Raw genomic sequence first — 26,178 nt, forward strand, 5'->3', positions numbered from 1 at the left:
AGTTTAGGGCGCTTTCAAATTCTTCCTGTTACGAGTAGCTAAATTACAGGTTGTCCCGTCTTAAATGAATCAGAAACCGAAAGAGCAACAGATTGTACTCCTTGTAACGCCAGCCTAACAGATCCAATTGACAGGATAACTTATTCTACGGACAAAAGTAAATCGAGTTCGAAAAGTAAGTGGTACAGTTGCTAACGTTAGTTACGGTTTAAAAATAAATTATCAAAGTTGGGTTGGGAATAGCTAATTAGTCAGCTCTTTACGCCGTTATCCAGCTAGCTAACAAACTATTTCATTCTGTTGCTGGGAACCTAAAGTTTTGTTTAGTGTGTAGTTGGTTAATCCAGGTTTAGTTTGGTATACGTTTTGTAACGTTACAGACTTTTCAAAATAGCAAATTATGACACGAGAATAACATGGCCATGGATGCCTGTCCTTACCACATGATGTTACCTAATGCCACTAGTTAACCTGAGTTAACGTAACGTTAGCTAATTTACCCTGCGAATTCACTTATTACCATTAAAACGCAGATAGGCTAACTTAGTTAGCTACAAAGTGTGTTCTCCCATCGTAAAATTCACTGCGGAACTAACATATGCTGGCTAAAATTTCTTTGTGTAACTTTCAAGTTTATATTTTAATTTGTATGAATTCGTGTAGGCTATGTTGTAATTTAAGTTTCATGCATTGGGGGGTAATTTTATTAATTCTAACTATTTCTACAGAAATGGCAGATGAGGCAGAGCCAATTGGGGACGTTGCGGAGGAGCTCGAGGATGTCACCGATGCAAAGCCGGACAGAAAGGGCAGATTCCTTCTCTTTGGGTCGTGAGTACCTCTGAGTCACCGGTCACCGGTCACCGGTTCCCATAAATGATCCAAGTAATCACTGTTACGTTTGTATCAGAAAGCAAATGTCCAGTTTCATCTCAAGTTTTTAGTGAATCTGTGGATTACTGGAAGGGAACTTTTGGACCACATGCTGATTTGTCTTTATAATGAACCCCTGGAACCGATATTACACTACAATTATTGGAATAGAGAGTATTTAAGTAAATGAAAGTAAATAACATTTGGTGATTGACTTGGCCAGTCTAAAACCTTCCACTTTTTCCAACTTTCACTTCCCTAAAGTCCTTTGTTGTTTTGGCAGTGCATTTTGGGTCATTGTCTTGCTTGCATGATGAAGTTCCTTTCAATTAATTTGGACCCATTTATCCGTAAGTTGACTGACAGAATATTTTTGTAGACTTCTGAATTCATCCTGCTGTTACATCATCAATAAAGATGAGTGAGCCCACTCCAGAAGCAGCCATGCAAGCCAAGGCCATGACGCTGTGCTTCACAGATGAGCTTGTGTGTTTTGAATCATGAGCAGATCCCTTCTTTGGAGATTGTTCATGATGTCACTGACAAGTGATGTCAAGTACTCTCGGAAGTATTTTGGTACTTTTGGCTACTACCAGAAACAGACTTCTCAGATGTTTCATCATGCATGCTTCTCATGATGAAAAAGGGCACTACTGCCCCCTTACTGTCGGAACCTGCAAGTACGTCAGACCGCTGTGGATTAGTGCTCTAACATATGCCACCTGGTGGTTGTTGTGTGAACAACCAGTAGTTACTGTGGAAAAAAACAAAAAATCTCTCGCTGCCCGGCAGGTCTCCTGAGGCAGAAGTGCCAAATGAAACGAAACCACTGTACAAGTACATTTCGATTTGATAATGTTATTTGCTGCTATTGGGATTAGGGCATCTTTTGAATCTGCTTAGCTATGTTCATAGTTTAATCATCTTGTTTTGAAAATATGCAGTTTTTATTTGCATTAAATTACATTTCATTTTATTTAGCACCTTCAAAAACCTTCCATATCAAGGTCATACAACAAACAACCAAACACACCAGATAAGGTACAATTCATATTGGATTGGTTCTTAGGCTATGAACATACACTTAGACTTATTTTTTTTATTATACTTTTATTAGACCTTTTATTAGTGGCGTCTGCTGTAGCCTAACCACTTAGAGTTATGAGTTATGATGTGTTGTCTGTTCAGAGATGCTCTTCTGCATACCACACTTGTGATATGTGGTTATTTGTGTTACTGTCACCTTCCTTTCGGGAAGAATGATCTGTTAGCCTCACCTCTGTTAGAATGATCTGGCCATTCTCCTCTGAAGTTTCTCATTAACAAGGCGTTTCTGTCTGCAGAACTGCTGCTCACTGGATTTTTTATTTTTTTTGCACCTTTCTTTGCAAACTCTAGAGACTAGTATGCGTGAAAATCCCAGGAGATCAGCAGTTTCTGAGATACTCTGCCACCAACAATCATTTCATGGTGAAAGTCACTTAGATCACATTTTTTTGCCTTTCTGGTAGGTTAGGGGATTCCTGCAGAGGAATTAAGGTACATTGTGAAGAGATGAGTTTTCAGATTGTGGCGGACAATGGACAGCAAGTGAGCAGTTCTTATGGGGATGGGGAGGTCTTTCCATCACTGGGGAGCTAGGGTGGAGAAGCGAGAGCCATTCACACAGCTGGCAGGTTGAGCAAGCCGGCCTGTGGCAGCAGAGTGGAGTGGTATGTATGGCTGAATTATGTCCTGTAGGTAGGGAGGGGCCATCTTGTTGGCTGCAGCATAGACCAGAGTCAGAGCTTTGAATCTGATCCTAGCAGCAACTGGTGCTCAGTGGAATGACTGTAGCAGGGCCGTGACGTGACAATTTTGGATGGTTGAAGGCGAGTTGGGCCGCAGCGTTCTGTATCAGCTCTAGCTGATTGCGTAGGCTGGCTGACTTGCAAACTGAGTTGCCGTAATCTAGTCTCGAGATTAATAATGGCCTGGATGAGTAGCCGTATGGAGTATGTGGTCAGGTGTGGTCGAATCCTCCTGATATTATGTAGAAGGAACCTGCAGGACCAGGACCACCCCCAGGTTCCTAGCAGAGCAGGAGGCAGTCAATGTAGTACCCTCAACAGTGACTGAGTGTTCTTGTAGTAGAGATGCTCTATGAGGGATGAAGAGCAGCTCCATCTTGGTGGAGGTTGTGCTTCAGGTGATGCCTGGCCATTCATGATGAGATGTCAGCCAGGCAGGAAGATATTTTTCATTGACCTGTGTGGCAGAGGGAAGGAAATACAGGAAAAGCTGAGTATCAACAAGTATTAACTGTCATATGAAAAGCCATGTGATGCAGTTACTGAGCCAAGAGATTTAGTGTAAGGGAAAACAGCAGAGCCCCCAGAACAGAGCCCTGTGGGAGGGGACGAGGAGCAGAGACCAATCGCCTCCAGGTGACCCCCTCTGCTAGATAGGACACAAACCAAGACAGGGCAGTCGCAAAAGGACAAGGAGGATCAGGACAGAGGAGAGGGATGAGGATCTTGCAGTGGCAAGCGCCTCCATTCCAGCCAGGAGAGCAGTTTCCGTCGAGTGCCCGGATTGGACACCAGACTGGTGAGGGTTCAGCAGATTGTGCTGTTGGAGAAAAAAATCGAGTCGGTTAAGTACAGCTCATTCCAGAGCTTTGGGCAGAAAGGGAAGTAGTGATACTGGTCGATAGTTCTTAACATCTAGGAATGTTTTCTTAAGGTGTGGGGTAATGCGGGCCAGTTTAAAGTCAGGGGGAACATTACTGCTGGCAAGGCAGCCTTTAATAATAGATGACAGACACATCTGCTCTGTGTTCTAGTTTGAAGCTCATTTGATATTCAAAGTCTTTTTTTAATGCATTTAATTAGACAGGGAGAAGAACAACTTCTGAGAGTAGGGTTGCAGGTTTCATAATTTGAATGATCTCACTACCAGAATAATGCCCTCTTCAGATTAGTCAAATGGAAACAAGAAGTGTCACATTAGTCAAATAGAAACAAAAAGTATATTGAATGTTGCCACATTTCATAACCATGACTTGCGCTCTATCATTTGAATCCAGTCGGCACGTTTTTATTTTATTTTATTGGACACAGTCACATAATTGCAGTGTCTATTTAGTGAGCACAGGCACTTGCACCATTGCTGCATGCTATTATCTAAGAATGTATACTCAGTGAGCACTTTATTAGGTATTTATCTGGCATATTTTTTAGAGTTAAGTCTTCTGCTGCTGTAGCCTATCCACTCAGAGGTTTGATGCTTTTTCTGTTCAGTGATGCTCATCTGCAATTCACTGTTGTAATCTGTGGTCATTTGCGTTACTGTCACCTTCCTGTCACCTTCCTTCATTAACAAGGCGTTTTTGTTGCCCGCAGAACTGCGCACAGGATGCTTTTTGCTTTTCACACCATTCTCGGCAAACACTATAGACATGTTGTGTTGTATGAGCAGTTTCTGAGATATTCAAACCACCCTGTCTGGCACAAACAATCATTCTACGGTCAAAGTCACCTGGATCACATTTCTTCTCCATCCTGACATTTGGTCTGAAAAACAGCTGAATCTCTTGACCATGTCTGCATGCTTTTATGCATTTAGTTGCTGCCACATGATTTGTTGATTAAATACTTGCATTAAGTGGACATATTTGTACACATTTATAGCCGCTGGGAAAGGGAGGGTATACTCTATATATATATTACTATACAAGATGGTATTATTGTGATTATTGTACTTATTTTTTATGATCTTCTCGACCTGTTGGTGTCTGAGGATGGTTGCTAAGAGAGCGAGTTTTGGACAGAGAGTTAGTGGAGGGTGACAGGCAGGGAGAAGTGCAAACTAAAAAGTGTTGTTTTGTTCAGTAAGCAGTATATATGCAGTATTTTTCACCTCATAAGACCCATAATATCAGCTACAATAATCTGTATCCAGTCAAAAAACTGTATATATTTTCAGTGAGAACAAAAACTGTATTCACTGTATTTGAACTTCTGTAACATTATTTCAGTATAGTTTCATGGAGTAATTCTGACTCTTGGAAAACAAATCGCAAAGGGTTAACTAATCAGGATTATGACTAGTCAAAAGGGTTCCAGAATAGTAACCATTTTATTTTGGGTATGTCATTTTTAAGCTTGTTTCAAGAAAAGGGGCGATACTTAAGGGGTTCAACTTTCCCATGGCATGGGACACTGAATAATGAATAATAATGAATAATTTTTATGCAAGAAAACGCATTGGAATTGGAACACGGGGCAACTGTGGGTGTAGATTATGACAAGCTAATTTAATATTTTTTGCAACTCAACATGGACCATCCATTTCAGGGCTAAGCAATTGTGTCAAGAGAGAATGCAATCACCCCAGGCAAAGATGACATGATGATGAGTCTTTTCCTATAATCCTATAAAATAGATTTTGATTTATGTTTTGAGGCGGCACGGATGGTGCAGTGGGTAGCACTGCCGCCTCACAGCAAGGAGGTCCTGGGTTCGAATCCCCGTCGGCCGGGGCCTCTCTGTGCGGAGTTTGCATGTTCTCCCTGTGTCTGCGTGGGTTTCCTCCGGGTACTCCGGTTTCCTCCCACAGTCCAAAGACATGCATGTTAGGCTGATTGGAGATTCTAAATTGCCCGTAGGTATGAGTGTGTGAGTGAATGGTGTGTGTGCCCTGAGATAGACTGGCGACCTGTCCAGGGTGTATTCCTGCCTTTCGCCCAATGTATGCTGGGATAGGCTCCAGCCCCCCTGCGACCCTGATCAGGATAAGCGGGTTCAGATAATGGATGGATGGATTTATGTTTTGAGTCAGGACAATTGCAGCTTCCTTGCAGAGATGAGCAGATTTTCTGCTAAAATGTTCTGGTACTTTGCCAAATTACTTATCATATTAATTATGCCATTGATCATAATTAGTGCCCTTAGACCACTGGCAGCAAAATATCTTAAAGCTTCAATGACCCACCTCCATATTTGACAGTCGGTACAAGATGCATTCCGCTTTTGCCGCCAAACATCTCTGCCGTGTATGGCCAAAACAGTAGTGGAAATATACAGTAGTGTGCAAAAATGTGGGCACCTCTGGTCAAAAAGCCTTTTACAATTAATAAAGTGAAGAATGAAAATAAAAAGCAATCTTGCTTCAAATTTTGCAGTAAGGTCTCATGTTTGACTGTACCATTTATAGTTCAGGTTTACTTTCGATCACATACAGATTAATTGTAACAGACATTTAAACCAGGGGTGCCCAGATTTGTGTAACTGTAATTCTCATCGTACAGGCACCGTTTCCTCATGCATGCTACAGTTACCAGGCTATGCTAATACTCATTTTTATGATGCTGATGTCTGATTTAATGTTGCCCACAGGCTTTACCCTATGGGCTTTATTTTTCTCAAAAGGAACTGAAAATAATTTATTTGTGCATAAATGAAATATGTTGTCCAATTAGGGAAGTGATTGGTAGGTTGACGCCGTCTGGCCATTGTGTAGTTGTCTGCCCAGTGTCTGAGTTAAAAGTATAAGACTTTTCTTGTCCACAAGGTGGCGCTGCTGTCTTTCAGCGCTATGCCAGACAGTGCAGTCAGATGGAGAGCTATTTGAGTTCAAACCTGATTGGGTGCATAACCGCATTTCCACAGCCTGAGCTACTCAATAAATCAGTGGGGTTTCAAACTAATAAACATTCATCCTATACTCCACTGTAGTGTTGTTTGAAAGCTTAATTTGGATGGGGGTGGCGATGTGTGTGGCACAGTGAGACTTGGGCACTTCACAATCAACCAGATGGCTGCATGTTGAACTCACAGGCGACGCATTGCTGCGGTAGCCCTGTGCCAGGTGCCGAAACCAAACTGCCTCCATTGAGCTATCTGAATTCATAGCTTGTACAATGAGATAAGCATATGTGACAATAGAGGCAAATGCACTGGCAGATTAAAAGTACAAAGACTGGAAAACGTGACACTAGCAGGTAGTGATTCAGGCTCCTAATGGAAATTCCCTTTCAAATTTTGAGACAGTTGTGCTAGTGGCAGCTCTGCCTGCAGAATGGGATTGCGTTGACGACCAGGTTCAATAAGGGTGGAAAACCCCTGGCCGCTCTGGGCTTTGCTTTGTTTGGTCATGGCGTCACGTTTGTTTCCCGCCACACTCCCTGAACTTTGGGACCAGCCCAGTTCCAGGTAGAGTTCAAGTTACCACCGACTTACTGAACAGACATAAACCGGTCCAACCGGCAACTAGGAAGAAAGAGAAAGAAAAAAATTGTTTATCTAGTCCCTGCGCCAAAGGAGAGCTCTTTCAGCTCTCCTGTGACCTGTGACCCCTGACACATAAGACCCATTTGATCCCCAACAGACAATAGCAGGTACGACCATGGGAATTCATGACCCAGCAGTTTGGGGTGTGAGAGCAATCGACACCAGACCCGAAAGGTCCCGTGCCGGGCAGCGAGACGCTATCCGGCTCATGAGTTCACCTGAGCCACAAGCCTCCCAACGTTCAGGTGTTATAGGGATGATCTGTGGCCAACATACTAGCTCAGACATCTCAGAGCTAACATGCTTATCGGAACAGCTTTGTTTTGTATGCCAATGACGGCAATGTGTTTTGTTGGCTTTCAAAATCCTCCTCGTCATTCTTCCTGCTGACTGCATCAGCAACTAAAAAAACACACCCGCACCTCTTCTGGTTCTACTGCATTTCTCAGGAACGTCAGGGTTGGATTCAGCTCTGCGAGTCTTCCCCAGAGCACTTAAAACATTTTGGCCTTGTTTTGCATTGCCATGTGTTTCTAATTGAGATGCAAATCAAATACTCTGCAGACTGATTCGGGGAGGCAAGGTGGTGCAGTGGCTAGCACTGTCGCCTCACAGTTTGAATCCCACAACACAAAGACAAGCAGGTTAGGCTAATTGGAAACTCTAAATTGCCTGTAGGTGTGTGAGTGAATGGTGTGTGAGTGGGCTCTGCAAAGAATTGGCAACCTATCCAGCATTTCTGCCTCTCGCCACCATCCCCCAGACTGCTGGCAAGAATGTACCTATCAGTAGTAGCACGGTCGATACCAGAAGTTGGGATCGATCCAAACATTAAAATAATGCCTTAACGTGATGAGCCACACGACAGCCCTATTTGGATTTTTAAGTAGAAAGTAGCAAGTGTACAGGATACCCAGGCTAAACAATACACAGCAGAAGTAACTGCTCTAACTTTCACAGTCATGCCGTTGTGAAAGTTTTGCAGCACGTTTAATCCAGAGAGTCTATGTTTTATATTTTTTTAAAGTGGTTTGCAAGCTTTGAGCTTTTTTTCATGTTTTTGTGTCATATTCATATTCAGTTTTTGGCTATTAATAAATATTGTACTTACTGTGATTAGCATTTAGGTTAGAGTGTGGTATTCTGTTTGCAAAGGGACCCAAACTTCAAGTGGCGTTTATAAATTGGCTGTCTAAAATTACTAGACATTGTTCCAAAGTTGGAAAACTTCAGTCTCAGTTGATAATTTGAGCTGTGTGCTGTGCTGAAAACACACCGATTTGGTCACAATGAGGAGACAAAGAACCCTTCTCCTCTCAGCTGACCAGCCAGCTGGCATAAACAGCAGAGAGGAGCCGCAAAACACAAAGAATCTTTATGGCACGGCCAGAAACGCACAAATAAATGCACAGTACTGTGCAAAAGTCTTGGGCAAATGTAAAAATAAAGATAAAAAACATCTGCGAAGTGAAGATGCTTTAAGATGTTTAAATCTTTATAAATATTGAAAAACGTACAAATATCGAACATTTACACCGCTCTTCTGCAGACTTTGGCCGACAACTTTGATCAGGTTTTCATCTAAAAACTGCCCTATTACTTGATATGTTACTTTATTTAATGTAATACAAAACATTCATTTCCTTTTTGAGAAAATGAATGATATAATATGAAATTGTATTGCAGAAAACATGCAGAAAACAAACAAATAAATAATGTTTATTTATATTTACAAACATCTTGGGTGCCTAAGACTTAGAATTATTAAGCTCAATAATTATTTGCACCCTTGATAAATATACAAAAAAATACTGTTAGCAAAAAATACAGTTATTGGCAAGCATTTTGTTTTCCAATATGTGTGAAGTAGTGTGCTTCACTAGTGATTCAATGGAATCAAACAAGTTTTATATTTAAAAATATATATATATATATTTCCCAAAAGTTTCACAATTATTGGCCCCCCCTGGTTTAATACTTATTGCAAACATGCCTGGCAAAGATGACAGCCGCACAGAGTCTTTTCCTATAAATTGTGATATGTTTAGAGAACATATTTGGAGGGAATGTTTGTGCTTATGGATCCCACTCTTCAGTTTAGACCAATGGAATTTAAGTCTGGAGACTGAGCATGGATGTTATTGTAACTTAATCGTTTCTGTGTGGATTTTGCCATTGACTGTTGTGTGTGAAAATCCCAGGAGATCAGCAGTTTCTGAGATGCTAAAACCACCCTGTCTGGCAGCAACAATCATTCCATTGTGAAAGTCACTTAGATCACATTTCTTCCCCATTCTGAAATTTGGTCTGAAAAACAGCTGAACCTGTTGACCACATCTGCATGCTTTTATGCTAGTTGGCTGATTAAATATTTGCATTAACAAGCTGGTGTACAGGTCTACCTAATAAAATGATCACTGAGTGTATATACCAATGCTTTCTTGCGTACACACGCAAAACACACATGCATACATAGGCTGAACACATGTTCTCATATTCTCACACGTGCACTCACAACTCCTACTGACATACAAACACTTGCAAATACACCAGTACACATCTGGATATATGCTCACATATACTATGGATACGTTACAGATTTACCCAGGGATGCACATAAAGGTGTGTATGCACTCTGACACGCATTCATACACAAACGCATATCGTTCAGTCCAAGTGAACCAACCGCATGCAGGCCCAATCACAGACCCACACAGTTCACACGCACAAAGAGACGATGACTTCACAACGTTTCTGTTCATAAAGCAGTTTGGTCTGATGGGAAAAGGTAAGGCTACGCCATTATTCAAGCACACAACCCATTCAGCACAGACTGCTACAGTAGCTATTGCCAGCGGACTCTGACCACTGTGAATGTTAGGAGCACTTAAATGAAGCTCAAATCCGATTGATGTCATACCTACTAAGATTTGGTACTGAAAGATCGGAATGGATTGGATAATTTACCGGACTTGATCAGTTGGCATAAAAATAATCGGACTTCTGGGCCACTCAGTTGAAATGTCTCTACTCACTGTTACTGAGATACACCGCTCCGCAACAGCAATCTCTTTGTCCTCTTTCATGATCCACATTCTATCCACAGTATTCTACACAGTTACACCCGGGCCTTTTAGCACTGTTACAGGGGTGTCCTCAACTGAATCTCTCTTGCAGAGATACCCTCTACTGAATCTCATACAGACATAGGTGCTCTTACTGAATCTCACTCAGATGGAGGTGTCCTCACCGGAATCTCTCTCACACAGATGCCCTCAACTGAATCTGACTTATACAGAGATGCCCTCAACAGAATCTCATGCTGAGATAGGTGCCCTCAACTGAAGCTCTCTTGCAGAGATGCCCTCAACTGAATCTGACTAATACAGAGATGCCCTCAACAGAATCTCATGCTGAGATAGGTGCCCTCAACTGAAGCTCTCTTGCAGAGATGCCCTCAACTGAATCTGACTCATACAGAGATGCCCTCAACTGAATCTCACTCAGACAGAGATGCCCTCAACTAAAACTCATGCTGATAGAGGTGCCCTCAACTGAATCTTATCAATGGTCTGAGGAATGATCTACCATGTGACCTTATTGAGGCTCCAATTCCACATTACACTCTCAGGAAAAAAAGGTGCACTAGCAACAGGGATGACCGCAGCCTTGAGAGAACTGAGCAAAGCCGATTCAAGAACTTGGGGGAGCTTCACAAGGAGTGGACTGAGGCTGGAGTCAGTGCATCAAGGACCACTATGCTCAGATTTGTCCAGGAAATGGGCAACAAGTGTCGCATTCCACTCATGCCACTTCTGAACCAGAGACGACATCAGAAGTGTCTTGCCTGATGCAGTTCGCTGCAGTTGCACACCGGGGACCGGGGTTCGATTCTCGGTCCTGCCAAAAGCCAAGTTTGGTGGGCTCACGTGGAGCAGCATAATTGGTTCGCTGCTCCAGGGGGAGGAACTTGGCAGGGTTAGTACATCGCCGCACAATAAAGCACCTCAGGCACCTCGGAATCACGGTTACCAGCATGTGGCGAGACGGCTTGAAGAAGGCGTGTCGCTCTCGTAGGGCCGCCGAGGGACGGGGTGTGGGCGGTATATCTAATACTAGCTCTAATTGAATTAGACGGGGTACAATTGGCTACCAAATTGGGAGAAAAAAGGGAAAAAATCCATCTTGCCTGGGCTAAGGAGAAAAAGAACTGGACCATTACTTTCAGATGAAAGTAAATTTTGCATTTCATTTGGAAATCAAGGTTCCAGAGTCTGCAGGAAGAGTGGAGAGGCACATAATCAAAGTTGTTTGACGTCCAGTGTGAAGTTTCCACACTCAACGATGATTTGGGGTGCCATGTCACCTGCTGGTGTTGGTACTCTGTGTTTTATCATGTCCAGATTGGCTTGATTGGCCAGCCAACTCACCTGACCTGAACAATATCAAATATCAATATCAAATCAACCTGGGCTTCCATAACACCTCAGCAGTGCCACAGGCTGATTGCCTCCATGCCATGCCACATTGATGCCGTAATTTGTGCAAAAGGAGCCCCGACCAAGTATTGAGTGCATAAATGAACATACTTTTCAGAAGGTCGACATTTCTGTATTATAAATAATTTTTTTGATTGGTCTTATGTAATATTCATATATTTTGAGATACTGGATTTTTTCATGAGCTGTAGGCCGTAATCATCAAGATTATAACAGAAAAAGGCTTGAAATATTTCACTTTGTGTAATGAATCTAGAATATATGTAAGTTTCCCTTAAAAAAAACAAAAAAAACTTTTCCACGATATTGAAATTCTTTGAGATGCCTAGTTTTGGAATGAGGTGTACTAGAAAGGGAATCTACAGACAAGCAACTATAGACTCCAGCAACCGCTGCTCTCCAACAAATGCCTGGGCTTCCTGGTTATATAAGCAGCACCTTCTCTATAAATAATAGTTTTATAATACAGTGCAATCTTGGTGTATTTGTAGTGCATATACAGTACAGTGAGGGTCATACTAAATGCATTGTAGTTTTTATGCATAGTATAGTAGTGGGAGCATATTGTAAGTTTAGTATATAGTCTTTGTACTGTATAGTACTGTAAAGTGGGTGTGTGCTATATGTTCAGTATTAAATGTACATATATATAGGAGAGCATGGTGTATGTTCAGTATGTAGTGTGTGTGTATAGTAGAGTGGGAATGTGGTGTATATTTAGCGTGTAGGCCTATGTGTTTTATAGTGGGCGCATGTCGCATGTTTAGTATGTAGTGTATATATAGTAGAGTGGGAGCGCGGGCTGGATTATGCGCTCGTCAGCAGAGAGGTGATGGTGTCCCTCATGACCTCAGCAGTGCGGCTGAATGGCTCTTTAGAAAGGTCTGGCGTGGCGACCTGCTGACTCAGGGCCCCGCGAGGCCCGCGGCTCAGCACTCGCACTTCAGCCTTTATAGCGTAGCGTTGAGCATGTTGGGCTCCTAGCACACGCAAACCACACAAAGCTTTGGGGACAGAAAAGGGAGAGAAAAAAGAGGAGTTTCCGATGCAGAGTGGCGTGGCGATTAATGAGGACCTCAGGTAAGTGCGCCCGGCCCCGTTTCGGGTTTGGAAACGGGGGGTTGCGGTGGGGAGCCGGGGGGTCGCACGTGGCCTCGTGGAATGGTCCGGCAGGCCGCATTGAGACTGCTCGGGGGGCTGGCTGCATGTTCTCATTGTGTTGCGCTGGAGTAACCTGTTGACTAAGCTGTTCTGGATGCTTTGCGGACGTGGGGTACACAGAGGCGGCCTGCCTCCCAATCTGAGATGGGCTCCGTTAGAACAGCAGGGTTTGAGATTAATGTGAAATGGGATCTTTTAGAGCAGGAAGATTGAGATGATTGGTAAATCGCAGCAGGGCTTCAGCGATCTTTGGCATATTGTGATTTATTGGTAAAGGTAGAAGAATGCATTTTAGGCGGTTGAGCCTCTGTAATTCATTCTGTCAGTGGCATGTCTGAAACTCTACTGAGTACATTCGCCCAACAGTTCATTTTAATTTAATATTGTACTGAGATATGTATACATTTAAAAGTTTAGATTATTTTTACATGTGTAGTACAATCCTGGAAATTCTGATTTGCAGCATCAAATTAGTTCTATAATTGTATTGTTGTTGGAGATTGTGGACTGTTTTAGGTGTAGAGATGTGTTTGCTATGTCCCATGTAATTGAGTTAGTGGAGAAAAATAAGTATGAGGATTGAATTGTTTAAAATGTCATAATTTAGCATGAAGGAGGCCTCCATCATAGTAACAGACTTGCTGGGACCCTGCCGTAGTGTAGGTCACGTGACTTGATGTTCCATTGAGGTTGCGCGATTGCCCCTTCAGATGAAGCAATGTGCCTTTTGGTACCTGGCGTCTGATTGGACGGCTTGAGGAATCACAGACCCTGCTGCTTCAGGCCCAGACTGGCCCCTCTCTTCTCCAGGCCTGGGTCTCACAGAAGGTGCTGAGACTGGCTATTCAAACGGTCAGATCTGTATTGATCTGTACTGCTGCAAGATAACTTTTAACCAACTAATCTGTCTAGTGCGGCACATTCAAGAAGAGAAGAATCCAGAGGTATATTTGCTATAGCTGGAAACAGAGGTTTCAGCAATGTCTTGTGGTAGGCCTATATAAGCTGATTTTCATTTTTTTGATTCAATCCTTCTTAATTAAAGACCAAAACTAGCCTGCAGTTTTAAGGAAGGTGGGACGTGTAACATTTGAACCCATATGCCACATTCTTACTGTAGGAGAATATACTGGAGCTAAAGGAGTTTTTTGATCATAGTTTAGTTCATCTCATGTCATAGTGTCCTGTACTGTTGGAGGTTGTATCCTGCTATTCTTTAGCCTTGAAGGTTGTGTCATTGTAACTTGGCACATAATAGCTTGTTTTTAATTGTAACTTGCATTGTGGTAGCTTCTATATTGTTTTAGATTGTGTAACAGTGCCTTCTGTTCAACTTGTACCATAGTAGTTTGTATTGTAGTGCTTAGTACATTAAAGGTTGTATTGTTGTAGCTCTTATTGTTGTAGCTTGTATCATGGTTACTTGCATTGTAGCATCATGTTTCATTGTAGTATATCTCATTGTGGATTGTATTGTTGTAGCCCGTGTTGTGTTAACTTGGAGCATGCTTGTGCACCTTAGGCCACTCGGGTGAATCCAGTCAGTACTATGGTAAACTACCGTAAATGAGTATTCTTGACCTGTCAAGTTTCCAAGATTCCAGTTTGGAGATTCCATCAGCTGTCAATCTGTTTTCTTCTACTTTTCTGCAGTTGTCTTCTCTGTAATGTAGCAGTTTTTTTATATTAATATTCCCTCTGATTTTACAGTTTCCTCCGACGTGCTCCTTGTGAAAGTGCTTAGTGATTAAAGCTTTGTTCCCTCAGTTGGTGTGTCACTCCACTTTGGTTTGGGTGCAGGTGGTTGCCAGTGTGACAGTATGCTGAAAACAGGGTGAAATGCATATTGAGACACATATCACATACACGCAAACATATTCATTACATGTATACATATGCATACTTACTGTATTATAAGTACAGGGTGGTGCTCTGGCCCTTTGTGCCTTCAAAGCGGATATGAAGGAGGGTGGGTGGTAGATTTTAGAGGTTATTGAGGAGGGCAACGGAGCTTTTACACCTTAAATGTAATTTCCTTTATTCTGGGGCATTAAAACCGACCACAAAAAGGACAATAGGGGTTAAGACCCAGCAATAATTTAGCCCAGTGGTTAAAGTAATCTTTCGGTCAGATAAAATCATTTTCATTTTAATATAAAGGACTACAAATGGAAATATATTGAAAATATTCAAATAAACTCCAAAGAAAAAAAAAGTAAGATTAATCTCAAGGTTTTTGACTTGATTTATACACTTTTAAAACTACTTGAGGAATTATGTAATGCGTGAAATGTCCACACTGGGCTTAATGGACCAGTAAGGGTTTTAACAGTACGCAAAAATGCTGGGTTAGTACGTTTCTGGGTTCGGTACATTTTTGGTCCAGCTGAATAAAATTGGGACTGCTTTTCATATATATCATGAAAATGTAAACTGTGTCTAGCTGGCCATAATTTCGTGTTAAAGAAAATTTGCCACGCATGTCACACATCAGGATGTAGTTTTGAATTTAAGTTTAACTTTAACCACACATGCTAGCGCAGTGTTTTCAAAGTTGTTGCCATGGGGGGTCGTGTGTATCCAGGATTTCATTGCAACAAACTGATTCCAATTACTCATTCAGCCATATGCGTTTAAACAACAATTGTTATTTAGATAATAACAAATTTCACTTTTTATACATTATGTGCAAACCTACAGCCCTAATTCAGTGCATAATTTACCCAGTTAGCAGTATAATCAACATATGAGACTGGAATAAAAAATAGCTAACACACGGCCCTCCATGGCACTGAGTTTGCGACTACTGCATTAAAGCAAGACCGTAATTGTTTGGTTTACAGCATGTAGCCTACTGAAGGAAAGAGATTTCAGTAGGCCTTCCAGCCTTTCCATACATTTGTGATTAGACGCACGTTGCTGCTTCTACGTTTCGCAGAAGTCAGGTCTCTGCCCTGATTGCTAGGTACACAGAGTGGCAACAATATACAGGTGACAAGGGCTATTTTCGTTGCACACTGGCGCAGGTGAAGGAACAACGTGGTGCACAGCCACTGTTACATTCTTTGGGAGAACCCTGGGTTGAATGAGCTTACCTACATGTTAAGGCAGCCCGTATAACAGTGTCTGCTGAATGCAATGTAATGTAACATGCCAGCTCACAAACATACTTACACATGTACACTCATGCAGACACACACACACTGTGTTTGTACTATTCAATGTGTGTTCTGTATATGTTATTAATCTATGTATGTTTGACATAATCAGCAAACCTAACTGTAATATGTCTCTCTCTTAGTAAGAAGAAGAAGGATGGACCAGCGTTGGGTCAGGACCACTCTACTGAAAGCCATTACAGAATTGTTTCACCAACATTCCAGTATAAGATGAGCCACCAGCGAGTGGGCAAGTGCGTCATCATCAACAACAAGAACTTTGATGAGAAAACAGGTAACAGGCACCCACCCATTCACCTCTAAACGGGGTACCACGATACCTTATAGCAGGTGCACCTATGGTTCCTATGTAGCTCTGCTGGTGGGCTGCCGAGAGAATAGAAAGAACAGCTGCATTGTGTGTCTGAAGGCCTAACCCTGACATGGAGAAGGCTCCTCTCCTAGACAGCACAGCAGTCCGTTACAGCCCTTTACTCCTGTCTAACTGTAATGCACAGTGGTTGCCAGCCTTTATGGCTTTCTGTTAAGTAAGCACACTATACCTTACATTGTGCTATTTAAATGAGGTCTCCCATCTCATCAGTCCTGGCCTCCCCGCAAAGGCTCCCGACAGTTTTTTATTTATTTATTCTTGCTGACTTGACATAGTCTTGGCCCTAAATATTTAAAGGTCAGCTCCACCCAGAAATGCAGATGTTATGTCTTGTTCGCTTTTCACAATGTAAAAATAACAAAAAAATCTATAAATGTTTTGGGGCAGCCAAGATGTCATTCGGGATCTGGGCTTGTACTGTAAGTCCAAGGTTGTAGGGTTGATTCCTAGGTGGGGCACTGCAGTTGTGCCAAGCAAGGGACTCAGGCTGGATGGATAGATTGCATTTAAAGATGGTGAGCTATTATTATGGGCAAAAGAGAAAGAAATGCATTACATTACATTAAATTACATTATTGGCATTTGGCAGACACTCTTATCCAGAGCGACGTACAGTTGATTAGACTAAGCAGAAGACAATCCTCCCGTGGAGCAATGCAGGGTTACTGGGTGGTTGAATTTCTGAGAATTTATTTTGCTTGGTTTTATCTTTTAAGGAAAACATCAACAACAATTGAACATTCATAAACTTCTCCTTTAAATGAAAGTTTAATATGAATCAATTGTAGAACTTGGATTAAATAAATATAATTAAAGTTTAAAAAATCTGTCATTTCTTTTATTTAATGCTTTAATTTGAGGGTATGAACCTCCATTCTGGGTGAACCGTGACGGAATTTTTAAACATAGATCCCCCATCTTAGGTGGGTCCAATCAATCATCAATGAAGAAGTGAGCCAGTTCCAGTTGCAGTCTTATATTCCAATTAATAATACTGCTTCTATCATGCTTCACAGATGAGCGGGTTGATTGAATCATGAGCTGTTACTTTATTTCTCAACACTTTCCTCTTTATCACTCTGGTGCAGGTTAATACTTGTCTCATCTGTCCATAAGACTTTGTTCTAGAACTCTTTTAGGTACTTCTTAGCAAACCTGTTACCTGTTTTGCTAGTGGTTTGTGTCTTGCTGTATAGCCTCTGTAGTTCAGGTTAATGCTTGTCTCATCTGTCCATAAGGCTTTGCTCCAGAACTGTTGATGTACTTTTCTTAAAGTGTTACCTGGCTGTTCTGTTCTTGAAATTTACCAGTCATTTGCATCTTTCTGGGTCATGCTGGTTTTCTCCTTATGTTCTATGCCTAAATCCGTCAGTGTTGATCTGTCATACAGTGGAAGGTTTTTCTTTTCAGTTGAAGGAGTCTTCAGTCATCCACTACCAGTCATCCACTACAGTGGTCTTTCAGGGTCTACCAGGTTATTTGCTATTGCTGAGTATTCTTGCTTCTTAACTTGCTTTCTACCAAACTGTTTACACACCAAATGTTTTGGCTCTGACTTATATGCCTCATGATAGCTTGCATTACTGCCATTGAGACTTCTTGTTGCGAGGCATTAGTAACAGACTCCAAATGTAAATGCTACACCTAGGGCTGACTCTCAACCTTTTGTTATCTTTCTTGTACATCAACTAATGATCCAAATACACACAACCGGCCAAGAAACGGCTCAACAGCCAATTGTCCAATCACTTCTCACTTAGGGGGGAACTATGTATGAAAAGGTCTGTAATTCCTACAAGGCTCACCAGGTATAGATTTGAATAACCTCAAAGTAAAGTTGAAATTCTCTGAAATGCAGCAAATATTCACCGTTTCATTACTACTCCAGAGCCAAAACAACAAAAGTGGTTTCAAATACTTATGGACTGCACTGTATTTCCCAATCATAGTACAACTTTCTATAAATTATTAGTTATTAATATGATTATTACCATTGTTTACTGTAGAGCTGTGCAGACCTGTCTCAACAAGTGGATAGAATACAGAATATCAAACAGTGGTTAGAATATCAATTCCGTGCTCCATCTGGAAGTATTTCCGTTTTACTTTGCTCACACAAGTTTGACCTGGTTGGTGACTTCTGTTGCCCCCTTGGGGAAAGGAGGTAAATCTGCAGTCCACTAGGCACACAAATGGACACTGAAATGTTACGTCAAGCAAATACGGATGTATTTTTAGGGCTGGGTGTGTGATGGACTGGGAGATAAGGTTATGAAATAAAACGTAGTTTTGATGGCTTATTGGCAGTGCTTATTGGCATGACTTATTCTGCTGCGCCATGTCGCGTCGTTTCAGGGATGAATGTGCGAAACGGGACGGACCGAGACGCCGGAGAGCTGTTCAAATGCTTCAAGAGCCTGGGCTTCGACGTCTGCATTTACAACGACCAGACCTGCGAGAAGATGGAGCGCCTGCTGCGGGAAGGTGACATTATCGCTTTCCTCCCCGTTACACCAACCCCCAGTCACACAAACAATCCCCCCCGATATGAATGACGTGGATAGAGGTTATGAGCTATCTCTGGGTGATAATTATTAGGGCTCTAACGTGATACATATAACGAGATACTTATGTGGGGGGAGTCTATTCGGGGTAGTGTGGCTGTTTGGAAGTTTACTTCCACATCAGGTGTAATTCAAGAGAGATTTTTAAAAATACACACACATGGTGGGGATGGCTGTTACTGCATTTGATAAATATCTTTACTATACATCATCCACCCTGTAGTACGGCGGGCGGGTAACACGTGACGTGGCGTTCAGCTTAGCGCTGACCTGCTTTGCATTCCGTTCCGCAGCTTCCGAGCAGGACCACAGCGACAGCTCGTGTTTCGCCTGCATCTTGCTGAGTCACGGGGAGGAGGGGATGATCTACGGCACGGATGGCGCCATGCCCATCAAGAGCATCACCTCCCTGTTCAGGGGAGATATGTGCAAGAGCCTGGTGGGCAAGCCAAAACTCTTCTTCATCCAGGTGAGCAACGGCTGCTGCCTGGCTTCCACTGTGGCAGGCACACACCTCAGGCTGATTCCAAAGCTAATTAGAGGGTCCACTTTGTATTCGTAACAGGGACCACGTATACATGCACACACTGAATAACGATCCTTATTCTGGTTATGGGTATTCCTATTATGCCGTTTACATGAAAAGTAAAAGAATAATCCAGTTGTTCCCATATGGTTTCCGCAGCATTTTTACAGTGAACTAGCTGGCTGACTTCAACACCAAAAAGACACCTAGCAAATGCATGTGCAGACGGAGTTTTAAGAGTTGTAAACCCCTTATTCTGTTTTTATGGTTTTCATTTCCGGGTTATTGTTGGCATATGCAACCCTTGTTATTGGGATTTTGCATTTTCGGAATAGGGCCCTAAATGGGTTTTGCTTTTTGGAATAAGCAGTTTTTGGAATGGGCTGTATTGTAATCGAAAAACTTGAGTATCATTATGTTTTCTTATTATGATTTATTGCAATATATAATTTCTAGAATTTATTCATCATTGTGGGCAGGCTTGTCGGGGTGCGGAGTTTGACGATGGGATACAGACGGATTCTGGTCCGCCCAATGAGACTGTGGAGACTGACGCAAACCCCAGACACAAAATTCCAGTGGAGGCAGACTTCCTGTTTGCATACTCTACCGTGCCAGGTAAACACACATGCACTCGAGGGCTGCTGGGTGGCTAATTTGGTGAAGGAACAGTCTCACAGATGGAATTTAGACTTAGGCCAAATGTGGCTGGTAGCGATGTACAACAATTGAATGCATTGCCCAGGGTTTCAGTTTTTTCAGGTTTCAGGTTCAGTTTAGGTATCTGTGGATAATTGCTGGCTATCCTAGCCATAGCCTAGCTGCCTATCTAGGCCTGTTGATCGATCAGCTGTCCATGGGCGGCATGCTAAAGCCACATAAGAAATGTCTTCTGACTTTGCTCTGCCTGAGCTGTAGTCTCTGGTGTGAAAAGAAGCGGCTGATGACGCCCCTTGTTTCGGAAGGCAGCCACTAATGTCTATAGACTGTCCCAATTATATGATTTATTAGTCATACACTCATTCACAGGTATACGAATGTAATGAAGGAAAACTATTTAAAAAAATGATTAATTCAGAGCTTCATCATGGAGGGGTGCAGTGTGCTTTCTTGAGGGAGTACACTGAAAGGTTTTATCAGGTCGGGTCCTGTCGCTCAACACTTCTACTGGGTGGTTTCATTGCTTGTGACAGTTACAGGTGCTGATTTTGAACAAAATGATTATGCCCAACACAATGATTATATGAAGACAAAACTACAGCATGTATCCAGATTCTAGGTCACATTACATTGTTGTATCCCTCCTGCACATGTCTTTTTGTTTTTCCATCAACAGAAGGCATACTGGATTATATTAATAAAAGCACAATATTAATTAATCATCTGTTTATTAGCAGCTGTGAAATTGTTAGCCTTGGACATTTCTGTTCTTTTGGCTCTATACTCCAGATTTGATTTAAAATGAAGTGAATCGCAATAATAATTGCAAAGGCCCTGGTAGGTTAAGGAAGACCTCTATAGAATTCTCACCATAATCAAGACAAACCTGCAAACACCTGCCCCGACCGATAAGAAACACTGTTAGGCATGGATGTGTCAGTGACTACTCTCCGCAGAATACATCACACACTGCAAGATGCACTATTTTGTTGCAAAAGAGGATGACGAGTTCTGGGAAAAGGTCATGTGGACAGATGAGACCAAGATTCATTTTTATCAGCTATTAAGTGTGGATGGTAAAAGGAACTTGCCAAGAACCAATGTATTCCCCATCATCTGTGAAACATGATGGTGGGGGTGTTTGGGCATGAATGGCTTCATCTTTCAGTAGTTCTGTAGTTCTGTTTGTGAAGTCTCCTGCAGACGGATCATAGTCAGGGACACATCCACGCCTGCCTCCTGAATAATTTTTCTGATCAGTCGGACAGGTGTTTGGGGGTTCTTCTTCATTATGGTGAAGGTCTTCCGTGGCCTAGCAGGCGCTTTGTGATTACTGAGCTCTCTAGTGCTCTCCAGCGCATCACTGCATTTACGTCGACAGGTTCCGTTGCAGCAGCCAACATTCACAGAAATATGTTGCTGGGTCAAGAAAGTAATTTAAAGCCGTTTAACAAGAGATAATAGGCTGTATAGTTTTACATCCAGGGGTTAAATCACTCAGAATGATGCATTCCGTAGATGTCCCGGGAGGCGTCAACTGTTTTGTAGTTGGATTTTTGCTTTATTTTTGTAGTAGCTGAAAGTTTGCAAATACAAACAGGCAGCCTAACCAATTGTGGTTTAGCAATTATTGTGGTGAATAACTAAGCAGAACAGGTACCCGGTTATAATCGTTATCAGCAGATTGTCACCTTGGTGTCTTCCGAGCCATAGGTTTCGCCTGGAGTGAGTTTTATTATCCCAGTTGGACATAGTGACCAGGTGTATCACAGCTATCATTTATTTGAACAGTGGATGGCTTGCATGACACTCCTGCAGAAAGTTTACAAATCCAGCCATTGCTACTAACAGGCCTGTACCAATCTGTATCAGTCATTTCTGTCCATGAGGGAGACTACAGTGGTGATCAAATCTATATTCAATACCCCTTGTCTGTTAGGCCTTATGTTTAGCTGATTCTGTAGTGGCCAAATTTAACAATGTCCCAATCTAATGCATTCCCATCGCAACCTCCATTGTCAATTTGGGACAGTGCAGACAAGCACATACTCTCCTTGGAAGCATGTGATATCAGGCTCCTGTTCTAATCAGACCGCAGTTCACAAGTCGGGCTCTTACAGGCATGAGTCAGAGGAAGACGCTTCACGACAGAAGGACTTACGGGTTGTTGAGCGATGGACTAGCAGGGGCCACTTAACAGTGGTTCTGTAGTAATCTTAACAGGCCCCCTGAGCCTCCCAGCACTCCCTTATGTGTAAATGCTAAAGATGTACCACGATACTGTGATTCTTTATAAAGAGGCACCGTAGAACTTTATTGGTGCTTTCTAATGATCCGTTGCGGCCTTTGTTTCAGGTTACTATTCCTGGAGGAATCCTGGCCGGGGTTCCTGGTTCGTGCAGGCACTCTGCAATGTCCTGAACGAGTTCGGCACGAAGCTGGAGATCATGCAGATTCTCACACGTGTCAACTACATGGTGGCCACCAATTTCGAGTCCTGGTCCGAGGACCCGCGCTTCAGCGAGAAGAAGCAGATCCCCTGCGTGGTCTCCATGCTCACCAAAGAACTGTACTTCAACTGACCGACCAAGTCCACCGCGACCGGTCGCACGTTCAGGGATGACAAGACCCCCCCCCGGGGGCGCCAAACGTGACCAGGTCGGCGCAGGAGGAAGGTGTCGGTGCCCCCCGGGGGGGAAACACAGCTCTCAGCTTCGTCTTCAACGGCACTCTGCGTACAATGTGTGGTGATGCTCGCCTCTCAAGGTTATCCTTTGGTCACGCAACCTTCTGTCGACAGGCAGTGTGGAATATCAATGTGATTCACCTGACCCAGAAATGTGATGCACTTAGCCCTTCAACCGCCAATCCAATCCTCAATCAAAGAAGGCTCTCGTCCTACAATTACAGAAATTACAGAAACCGTCTACAAGCCCTTACCCCAAGAAGATGTAATTGCTCTTAGATGAGCAACGTGTGGAAAAAAAAAAAACAAATATTATCAAGTATGGAGCGTCTGATGCCAACAGTTGTGGGGTTCCCATCCAACCACTTTTATGTGAATTTTTAATTTTGAAATGCCTGAAATTCTGCGATGAAGGGTGATGGAAACAGTTTTTTAAAATAAATGATGACATGCTTTTGCTCCCGAAAGCCCAAAAAAGGACAGCTGGCATTTTGATTATGTAATATTGTTGTGTCGGCTTCAGAATATTCGCATAACAGTAGTTGATGGAAACGCATTGTGATTCATATTTTATTTTGCTGACTTTTCGTAAATTTGCTTCATATTTTCGAACATTGAACATTTGAAACTTATCAAGTGACTGTTACAGACAGTAATGACTGAGGCCTCTCAAACCCAAAATTAGGGTTGATTGATTTGAACATATAAATTCTAGCCAAGGAGAAAATCCTTTGATTGGTTCAAATCAGACAGTTGTTGACAACACATGGTCCCTTTTTAATCCATTTTTTGAGTTGATTAAATTCATACATACTATTCATCAGTCATAAATTCAAACTGCAGAAATGTATCCAGATGCTGTAAAACAATTTGTTCATACAGGCCTAAATGTAGACTCATTTGACTGCTCTGAAATTCACAGAATTAAGACTCACTTTTAAGACTCACATTAGTCTTACTGCCTGACACAGAAACATATGCTCAGCATGCAGTTGGGTAAATATCATGTTTTGTAGAGTACTGTTAGGACAGCAAGTCTTAAAACACAGCATATAAGCAAGGATTCAAAGGGAAGAAGACCAAATTTGATATGAGCTATAAGCTATCTAAGTATGCGTTGTACTTATATTATTTTGCATTTAGACCAGGTATCATTTGATCATATTTACCTGAGTATTCTTTGTAATAGTTTTTCTTCGCACATCCAGTGAAAGGCCGAAGTTCCGTATTCAGCAAGTGTGGTGTCTTATCTGTGAATTTCAGGCTGTCGTAACCATAGCGATGGTAATGTAAGAACACTTTGACCTGTAACATTTTGTGCCATAATGTGCAAGCAGGAAATGTTTGAAATGATGGCAGAGATTACATTACAATGTACGGCTTAATTTATGGAGTCTGCTGGCTCCCAAAATTTGTACTGTCACTGTATTCACATTATATTCATATCATCACATATGTATCGATTAAAAACATATACACTCAGTGAGCAGTTCATTAGGCAGGCCTGTATACCAGCTTGTTAATGCAAATATGAAAACATTTTTTTAATCAGGCAGTCATGTGGTAGCAACTAAATGCATGAAAGCATGCAGGTGTAGTCAAGAGGTTCAGCTGTTCAGATAAAATGTCCGAATGGGGAAGTGACTGTGAAATGTGATCTAAGTGACTTTGACTGTGGAATAATTGTTGGTGCCAAAAAGGGTGGTTTGAATATCTCAGAAACTGCTAATCTATGGCAGAGAATGGTGCGAAAACCAAAAAACATCCAGTGAGCAGCAGTTCTGCGGGTAAAATCGTGTTGTTAATGAGAGAGGTCAGAGGAGAAGGGCCAGGCTGACTGAAGGTGACAGTAACGCAAATAACCACGTTATAACAGTGGTATGCAGAAGAGCATCACTGAACCTCTTCAGTGGATAGGCTACAGAGGCAGAAGATGAGTCTATTAAATACCCAATGAAGTGCCCACTGAGTGTACACACATTCAGCAACAGTATACGAGTCATGACCCATCACAAATTATTTCACATGTCCTTCCATGTCTTTATATTCAAAGCACAAATCGATGCTTTGTTGTACACCAGTCCTGTACAATGAGCGGTATCTACCCCTGACAGGACAAAGCTCATTTTTAAAAGCACACATTTCTTTGGGATTAAAGGTTGTTATTTAATATTCACTGCATGTTCCTTCCAAAGTCAGAAAGGCAGTTTGTTAATCTACAGAGGCAGCTATTACTGATGATAACTTTCTCAATTATATGTCTGACCATCCACCATCCATTTGTCCCAACCAATATGTAATGTTCTCTCAACTTTTTGTAACTGTGACAGTGTTACAACAACATTACATTAGTTACATCACAAGGGAATTACGTATTGGCTTGGAATACATTCACCATGGTAAATTACCAGTCTATTGTATGTTCCTTTTCCTTTTCATTTTCAGTCGCTTTCTTTTTTTTAAATTTGAAATATTTCTATTATTAAACTGTAGTTATGAGATGGTGCAGTTGGCATCTTCAAGGTTATGCTTTGGCTGGTTTAAGCCAAATATTGAAATATCCCACTGTGAGAACTCGGACACACATGTAAACATGTTCTTCAGTATCCATCATGGACCTGTGAAGTTTATAAATATCAATCAATAATCATTGGTTTTGCGGTCAATCCATGATATTGCCCGATGTGTTGCCAAAGGAGTGTTTGCTCCAGTTGTTTTGGAATGGAATTGAAGGGAAAGTAATATTTTTAGAAGTAAAATGAAGTGTTTAATGCTGATGACCTCAGGAATATATTTTTAAAATATTTGGAACTATGAATTATTAAGTTTTAATGGGCACAAAATTCACTCAAATTGCAGAAATATGGCTGGAATCTAAGAATTTATGACCCATGGTGTATTTTTGAAAAAGTTAAAAAAGGTGAAAAAATTTCTTCACTGAAAAAGAATGACTATGTACACTCAATGACTGTGTTTTATTAAAACGTGAAGATTCTACTGTGTTATCAGATACTGTTCTGTCATGGCCTCTGTTTAAAATTATGATGTGGGAAATAAACAAGGGAGGTTTTACTATTCTTTCACACACAAAAAATTACAGCATTTGCTATTATACTTTTGTGTGTATGTACTTGTATCCTAATACTGATATTATCAGTAGTAATATCTGTAGTAGTGTAGAACTGAATTAGATATAGTACCTACTAGTGGTAACACTAACAATAGTTGTAGTAATCCTGTAGTATTAATAGTAGTTCTGGAATTAGTTGTAGTAGCAGCTGTATTAACAGTAAAGGTATTAATGACAGTAGTAGTATTGATGCTTGCATTTGCAGCAGCAGTAACTGTAGTGGTGTTAGAAGTAGTAGACCTATTTAATGGCCAC

At 41.8% G+C, this 26,178-nt stretch overlaps 1 protein-coding gene across 1 annotated transcript; it reads left to right on the top strand.

Annotated features, from left to right (window-relative positions):
* On the top strand, positions 1–25,790 carry casp7 (caspase 7, apoptosis-related cysteine peptidase). The gene is made up of 7 exons (XM_061231251.1): positions 1–175; positions 729–831; positions 16,107–16,258; positions 18,713–18,841; positions 19,215–19,390; positions 19,927–20,065; positions 22,463–25,790. Exons 2-7 carry the CDS (start codon positions 731–733, stop codon positions 22,687–22,689), a joined length of 924 nt encoding a protein of 307 aa, XP_061087235.1. The 5' UTR covers positions 1–175; positions 729–730; the 3' UTR covers positions 22,690–25,790.
* Positions 25,791–26,178: the final 388 nt, after the last annotated feature.

This window comes from Conger conger, chromosome 2 (genome assembly GCF_963514075.1).
Source record: "Conger conger chromosome 2, fConCon1.1, whole genome shotgun sequence".
NCBI classification, from domain to species: Eukaryota; Metazoa; Chordata; class Actinopteri; order Anguilliformes; family Congridae; genus Conger; species Conger conger.